This window comes from Panthera onca, chromosome C1 (assembly GCF_046562875.1).
Source record: "Panthera onca isolate mPanOnc1 chromosome C1, mPanOnc1 haplotype 2, whole genome shotgun sequence".
Lineage (NCBI taxonomy): Eukaryota > Metazoa > Chordata > Mammalia > Carnivora > Felidae > Panthera > Panthera onca.
The window spans coordinates 114,766,214-114,774,601 of record NC_138346.1 but is presented as its reverse complement, the minus strand read 5'-3'; the positions used below and the strand labels follow the sequence as shown (position 1 = coordinate 114,774,601).

Sequence of the window (8,388 nt, the reverse complement as noted above, 5' to 3'; positions counted from 1 at the left end):
TTGTATATTTGAGAATTTTCTTCCTTCTTGAAGGAGGCCTGTGTTGCAATATATTTTCCTGTTAGGACTGCCTTTGCTTCATCCCGACGGTTTTGGGCTGTCATGTTTTCATTTTCATTTGCATCCATGTATTATTTTTTTTATTCTTTACTTTACTGGTTAATCCATTCATTCTTTAGTAGGATGTTCTTTAACCTCCATGTATTTGTGATCTTTCCAAATTTTTCCTTGCAGTTGACTTCAAGTTTCATAGCATTGTGGTAAATATGTATCTGATTTCAGTATTTTTGTATTTGTTGGGGCCTCATTTATGACCCAGTATGTGATCTACTCTGGAGAATGTTCCATGTGTACTCGAAAATAATGTTTAATGGAACTGGAGGGTATTATGCTAAGTGAAATAAGTCAGACAGAGAAAGATACCATATGTTTTTACTCATATGTGGATCTTGAGAAACTTAGCAGAAGACCATGGGGGAGGGGAAAGGGAAAAAAAGTTACAGAGAGGGAGGGAGGCAAACCATAAGAGACTTTTAAGGACTGAGAATAAACAGGGTTGGTGGGGGGTAGGGGAGAGGGGAAAGTGGGTGATGGGCATGGAGGAGGGCACTTGTTGGGATGAGCATTGGGTGTTGTACGGAAACCAATTTGATAAAAAATTATATTTAAAAAAACAAAAATAAACTAAATAAAATAGAAGACAAAAAAAAAAGAATGTATATTCTGCCACTTTAGAAAGAAATGTTCTGAATATATCTATTAAGTCCATATGGTCCAGTGTATCATTCAAAGCCATTGTTTCTTTGGTGATTTGCTGTTTAGATTATTTGTTTATTGTTGTAATTGGCATATTAAAGTCCCCTACTATTATTGTACTATTATCAATGATTTTCTGTATGTTTGTTATTAACTGTTTTATATATTTGGGTGCTTTCAAATTGGGGCATAAATATTTATAATTGTTAGATCTTCTTGTTGGATAGACCCCTTTATTATGATATACTGTGCTTCTTTATCTTTTGTTACAGTCTTGGTTTAAAACCTAGTTTTTCTAATATAAGTGTGGCTACTCTAGCTTTCTTTTGATGTCCATTAGCATGATAAATGGTTTTCTGTCCACTCACTTTCAACGTTTTTTATTTATTTTTGGGACAGAGAGAGACAGAGCATGAACGGGGGAGGGGCAGAGAGAGAGGGAGACACAGAATCAGAAACAGGCTCCAGGCTCCGAGCCATCAGCCCAGAGCCTGACGCGGGGCTCGAACTCACGGACCGCGAGATCGTGACCTGGCTGAAGTCGGACGCTTAACCGACTGCGCCACCCAGGCGCCCCCTGTCCACTCACTTTCAATCTGTAGGTGTCTGTAGGTCTAAAATGAGTCTCTTGTAGGCAGCGTCTAGATGGGTCTTGTTTTTTAATCCATTCTGGTACCTTATGTCTTTTGATTGGAGCATTTAGTTCATTTACATTCAGATTATTGATAGATATGAATTTAGTGCCGTTGTATGACCTGCATATGTTTTTTCTATGTTCCTTTCTAGTCTGTTGCTTTTGGTCTTTCTTTCCTACTCAAGGAGTCCCCTCTAATGCTTCTTGCAGGACTGGGTTAGTGGCCATGAACCCCTTTAGTTTTGTTTGTTTGTGTTTCTTTATCTCTCTTTCTATTCTGAATGACAGCCTTGCTGGATAATATACACCTCGGGTGTATATTTTTCCTCTTTAGCACATTGAGTATATCATGCCACTCCCTTCTGGCCTGCCAGGTTTCTGTGGATAGGTCTGCTGGAAACCCTATTTGTATTCCTTACAAGGTTAGGGATTTCTTTTCCCTTGCTGCTTTCAGAATTCTTTCCTTATCTCTATATTTTGCATATTTTACTATGATATGTCTTGTTGTTGGCCTGCTTTTTTAAATTTTTCATGGGAGCTCTCTGTGCCTCCTGGATTTGGATGTCCTTTTCCTCTCCCAGATTAGGGAAGTTTTAGCTATAATTTGCTCAAATAAACCTTCTGCCCCCTTTCCCTTTTCTTTTTCTGGGACTCTTATGATATGAATGTTACTACGCCATATGGAGTTGCTGAGTTCCTTAAGTCTACATTTGTAATCCAATAGTTTTATTTCCCTCTTCTTTTCAGCTTCATTATTTTCCATAATTTTATTTTCTACTTATTACTTAGTTATTCGTTCCACTGCTTCTTCCATCCTTGTGGTCATTACCTCCAGTCAGTTTTGCATCTAGATTATAGCATTTTTTATTTTGGCCAGACTAGTTTTTAGGTGTTTTATCTCTGTGTTAAGGAACTCCCTGGTGTCTTCTATGATTTTCTCTAGCCAGCTAGTATCCTTATGATTATGGTTTAAATTTTGGTTTAGGCATATTACTTATATTTGTTGTGATTAGATCCCTTGCTGTGACCTGTTCTTGTTTTCTTTTGGGATGAATTTCTCCATCTTGGCATTTTTCTGGGTCTCTGTCTTCTGTGGATTAGGAAGACCTATCATGTTTCCTGTTCCTGAGAGAAATGGCTATATTAAGAAGAGGTCATATACCGTCTAGGGCTTGGTGCTTCAGGATATGTCTCTGGTGTGTGCTGTGTATACTCTGATGTTGTGTTTTGGCTGCTCTTTCCCTCAGATGAGTCATTTGAAGAGTTTTACCTTGTCTTAAATGGGTAGTGTTTGGACCTTGTCCACTGTTGGACAAGTTTTAACTTGGTGTGTTTTGGTCTGCTTGATATAAGAGGCTGGATCCTATTTCCCCTAGAGCTGAAGCTTTTTTAGCACTCTATGGTCAGGAGATTTGGTGTATGTGGGGGGATGGTATTATTCTTTTGGGGGAAGGGCCCACTGTTGCTCTGATTCACTGTTGCAAGCACACTTGCCCTACTAAAAAAACACCTGCAGAGCACATAAAGTGGGATGTAGTGTATTTGGTTCAAGCCTCCACTCTGGGTGCTGTGCTGCTCACTGAGATCCACCTGTGCTGATGGACAGGGATAAAAATGTCTTCACCTGGCTCTCTCATTCCCAGAGAGGGGAGTTTATCCCTGATGCTATTCAGGAAGCCCTTGTGGAAAAGCAAATAATCTTCCCTTGTGTGTTCCAGGCATCCCTAAGATCCCTGCCTTCACCCTGTCTGTGTCCCAGCTGTCTGCCTGCCCTGCAGTGCAGTACTCCTTTTTTTTTCTCTCAGGTGCACTGGCTGGGTTTCAAAACTCCAAATTTTGGGGACCCAGTGTGGTGAAGACCTAAGCTGGTTCTCTAGGGGAGGGTTTCACTGTGCTGTGGCTGGTACTTACTTGTCCCAGAAAAGCAGTTACATGACCATGCAGCAGCTTGGAGTTTACAAGAAAACACAGCAAAAAGCTGTGTTCAGTTAGCTTCCTTCAACAGGTGCTTCTGTTCCTATGCTAAGGAACGGGGCAGCTCAGTGGTGCCCATCGGCACTTTTGTCCCCTGAGAGACATGTCTCCCAAATGCAGAGACAGAGAGACAATGCCACCTCTCCCAAATACACTCCAAGAAGGGGAACTGTCTCTCCCACTGTGATCCCAGGGTATCTTCAGATCATGCTGTCTGCTCCCAGACCTCTGCCCTCCTTTTCCACAGGAGTACTACTGTGTTCACCAGGCTTGACCTGATGATGGTGCAGACTTCTGAAACTTCAGACTTTGGACTCTGCTGCCTGTAACTACTCAGCCCCTCTCATTTTACCTATCAATGATTTTGATGAAGTGTTTTTCTTGTGCAATGTTCTCTCTCTTTCTCTCTTCTTTCCATGTTTAGGGCTCCCACCCCTCCACAGCACCTACAATTCTTTTCTCCCCCAAATCATGTGTCTGCACCTCCTTACTTCCATGATGTGGCCTCTCCTCTCTCTCCAGTTGTGCAGTTTGTTCTCTCAGTCCTCAGATTTCTTGGGTGTTCAGAATGATCTGATAAATATCTAGCTGTGTTTGAGGGATAAGGCAAGTATAGGATCTCCCTGCTACTCTTCCATCTTAACTCCCCCCGACTAAGGGTTGTTAACACATATTGTTTTCTCTTCGGAGATTGCCCTTACTTCCTATAAACCAAAATGCAATGGAAAATATGCCTTATGCATGATCTAGTTATTTTGTTGTGGAAAGCCCTTCAGAGTATCTAGTTTGCCACAATGCCAGAAGCAGGAGTCCCCTTACAAAGCTTTTACACAGTTTTCATAAGCCCCACTCAAAACCTGTGGACTCAGCATTTCTGCAGTTAGGCAGATAAATCTATATTTTAAAAACTAGTTCTGAAGTTATTATTATAATAAACCATAGTTAAGAGTTTCTACCAGATAACTTGTTTATATCTAGCTGATGAAACATAATGAGAGGTCAGAGCTGACACAGAGGAGTTTCTGGGGCTCTGTCTTCTGGTTCAGTTCCTGGTAACACATGCCTTCTCCCCTACATAGTCCCCACTGGCCTTCTTCCATTTATTGGTAACCTTAAGTTGGCCTTCTTATGTGACCTTACAGGTGAACAGAGACTTAACATTCTAGAATTAGAGTGTTACCTCTTTCCCTCCCTCTGTCCTTCCCTAGATCCTGCTTGTCTTTTAAGGGCATTGCGAAAAACCTCTTCTGGTTGAAAACTTTTCTGATCCCTGTCTGCAAAGTATAAAAATATGATATCTTCTCTCTTGACACTTTTATAACTCTTGGAATCTCATGCACTATTTTCCCAACCGGATGCTCTTCAAAGGTAGGGGCCATGTCTAGTTCATTATCATAGCCCTGTAGCCTTAACCCATCATGTCAATAGTGATTGAAAGGGACAGAGAGCCCAGTTGCTTAGGAAGGTTTTATTGGTGCATTAGGATATATGGGGCAATGGACAGATGGAAGAGACAAAAATAGCTATGAAAAGCCCCACAAGCTGAGGAGAATCTGGCATAAATGAGTGATTGGCTCTGTGTTTTCCTGTTCCTGAGGGGTCTGCACAGTGGAGCAGATGAGAGAGGAATTTAGGATAGAAAGCACCTTGCAGAAATGGTCTCACTGAGAAAGACCTAAGAGAAACACCATGATAAAGAGCTGACATGCCAACTGGACTGGCCAGCGCAGGACAAGCCAACCCCTCTGCAGTTGTCTTCTTCTGGTACTGGGCACTGGAGTCTGGGGCTGGGACACTCATGGCTTATTGCTTTTGAAGTAGGAATATAGCCCCCTGGCTGTGAGGCCTCACTTTCCTTCTGGCTGGACTGTGTCTGGGCCCTGAGCTGGAAGCATGCCAGAATGCAGGCTACCCTGGTCCTGCCTTGGGATTGCTGTATCCCTTGTGTGGTCATCCACCCACTCTTGGGTAACCACAGTGGATTCGCTCTCTCCCTGCCCGCCTGTCACACTACACCTTGGTTGAGTGCTGCTCCAGTCCTGTCTCCCTGTCAGAGTGCTTGCCCCAGCCTGGGCCTGTCCTCCCATCTCTGCCTCTCCTGCTTCATAGTGGCTCACTTGTGTCCATCTTTGACCACTGCCTGACTGCCTTTGAATCTGTCCCTCATCTCTATCCCCTGCGTGGCTTGCAGACTGGCTCTTGCCCTGCTCCGTGGTCCGGGTGTGTGTCTGGGTTTGTGATCCTGCCTGTGTTTGAATGTGCCCTCCTGTCACTACTTGGCTTGTCTGGCTCCTATCTTGACCCTGGACCTCAGTTCCTCTGGTCTGGCCATGGGTGGACTCCTGTGGCTGGGTGCCAGGGCTTCCTATCTGACCACTCCTGTCCTGCTCCATGGTCTGGGTGACACCTCCTGGTGTCTGAACATGTTCTCCTGCCACTATCTGGCTTTTCTGACTCCTATCTTGACCCTGGGCCTCAGTCCCTCTGGTCTGGCCATGGGTGGACTCCTGTGGCTGGGTACCAGGGCTTCCTATCTGACTGCTCCTGTCTTCCTCCACAGTCTGGGTGGTATCTGTCTGGGTCTGAGTTCCAGTTCCAGTCACTGTTTCACTTGTCTGGTGGGCTCTATCCTGTTCCCTGGCCTGCGACTGTCTCTCTGACTCCCTCTCCCTGGTCTGGTGGCTCTTGTCTTCTCCCACTCTCTGGGTCTGCTGTGTACATTCCCCAGCTTGTGTCTGCAAACTCTCTCTCTCTTGTCTCTGAGACTCAGACTGTCTATCCTGGCCAATATCCTGACCACGGGTCTGAGCCCTGGCCCCTACCTGTCCTCTGGAGGCTTGTGTGCTCTGTCTATGTTGGCTCTCCTCACAATGCTGTCCTTCCCTAGCCAGCTCCACCTTAGTTCTACTGTTCTGTCCTTCCCCCAGCTCTTGTGAGTCCCCAGCAGGGCAAATTCCAGACTCTTGAGATCCACAAGCCCCCTCAGGACTCTCGCTCAGTGTCTTGAAACAGGCTTGGGCGACTTTAAACACCAGGACCAGGAATTCCTTGAACTCCACAGTCCCTGTGTCATCTTCATCTAGCAGGCACAGGACTTCATCCACAGTGGCAGGATCATGGGGTTTCTGGGGAGGAGAAGAGGCAAAATCAGCATACTGCCCCTGGGGAAGGTGTGGTTGGGCCAGCTCACTCAGTCTGCAGGCTTCCCACCCCTGAGTCAGGGAGCCCACCTGTGCCAGCCTCAGGGTGCGTACATAGCCACAGCAGCCCTAATATGAAATAGCTTTCAGTGTGCAGCCCTTCTCACAAGGGTAGGAAGCACCTTTTGATTTGTATCCTCTGTGCCTGGCATAATTTCTGGATTACAGGATAACTGGAGCAAGACTCACTGAAGAATGAATGAATGAATGATTGAGCTCATAATGATTCTTTGGGCTGTCCTCGGCTCCTGACCCCTGGCACTGAGTTGGATTCTCTCCAGTGCCCAACACCAGGCAAAGACAGCAGGAATATGGCCTCAGGGAGATTTTGTGGGTTCACTGAGGCTCAGGTGTTTTCCCATGGTGGGGTGAGTGGGGTTTGGTGAGACCACAAGTTGCCCTGAGTATGCATCCTGCTGTGCCTACACATTCCTGTCCCTAAGGCCATTGTCCTGGTTGCTTTAAAAAAATTTTTTTTAACGTTTATTTATTTTTGAGACAGACAGAGACAGAGCATGAACGGGGGAGGGGCAGAGAGAGAGGGAGACACAGAATCGGAAGCAGGCTCCAGGCTCTGAGCCATCAGCCCAGAGCCCGACGCGGGGCTCGAACTCACGGACCGTGAGATCGTGACCTGAGCTGAAGTCGGACGCTTAACCGACTGAACCACCCAGGCACCCCTGTCCTGGTTGCTTTAGATGGGAACCAAAGGCAGGAAGAGGCAGGGAAGGGCATCAATGCCCTGGGTCTGCTTTGCTGGTAGGGGAAGAGAAGGAGGGGCTCCCAGAGTGTCCTCCCAGCTGATGACAACCAACTTGCCCTCAAAAACACATTTCTGATGTGACCATTCAACTAATATTTTTGAGCAACTGCAAGACACAGAGCTATGCTTCTAATAAATGAATGAATGAATTTCTGATGGACATAGGAAATGGCTACTGCATCAGATTTAAGTAGCAGCAGAGAGCAGCAATTACTTTCATTTCTAGAATACTCAAGGGTTCTATTCTTCCCTGAGCTGTCCCTTTTGAGTCCTTTCACCTTGTCTCTAAATTAGAATTAATTGAAATCAAGGTATTTTCTCTAAGGAAACTACCATCTCTTGTTCCTTTGCCTTCCTTTTCTCCTCCTCCACAGCTGCCAGGAGATCCAGTGGGCTTGGATCCAGTGGCTACCTCTTCAGATTCCTGAGGCAGAGCATCTGCAGGTAAACCCCTTTCCTCTTTCCTCTCCCACCCTCCCCATCTCGCCGGGCACATCATACCACAATGACATCAGCAAACTCATGCTCCAAGAGCCTTTTCAGCTCCCCCCGGGTGAGCACTTTGCAGTTGCCCTCCATCCTGGAGTATCGCCCAAAGGCTTCGATGATCCCATTAATGTTTCGCAGTAACTGAGGCATCTTTGGAGTCAAACTGGAGAAAGAAGCAAAGCCCCCATGGGGGCTCCAAAATCAACCTCAGCGTTTCCTCCTGCTCCTTCTAGGTCTTTCCTTGCATATTCAGCTCTGCCTCTGATGGCTCTGAGTATTCGCTCTCCCTTTCCTACTTAATGGATTTTATGAATGCGAAGGAGGGGCACATCATGGTTAGTGACAGGCTCCAGAGTCAGGACTTCTATGCCAGCCTCACCACCTGCCTGTCAGGTGAGCTAGGGCAGTTTGCTTTGCCTTTCTATGCCTCGGTTTACTCATTGTGAAATGAAGGTAATACCAGTATTTACTTGATAAGATTATTGTGAAGATTAAGAGATAATTCATATAAAGCACTTGGAAGATGCTGGCTTATACTAAGTGACAGCTATTAAATATCATTATGATGTTAT

The 8,388-nt window shown here is 45.5% G+C and overlaps 1 protein-coding gene across 1 annotated transcript; it reads right to left on the bottom strand.

Moving 5' to 3' along the window:
• Positions 1 to 4,905: 4,905 nt before the first annotated feature.
• Positions 4,906 to 7,971, bottom strand: CRNN (cornulin). The gene is made up of 2 exons (XM_060626336.2): positions 7,829 to 7,971; positions 4,906 to 6,489 (listed from the first exon to the last, which is right to left on the bottom strand). Exons 1-2 carry the CDS (start codon positions 7,964 to 7,966, stop codon positions 5,212 to 5,214), a joined length of 1,416 nt encoding a protein of 471 aa, XP_060482319.1. The 5' UTR covers positions 7,967 to 7,971; the 3' UTR covers positions 4,906 to 5,211.
• Positions 7,972 to 8,388: the final 417 nt, after the last annotated feature.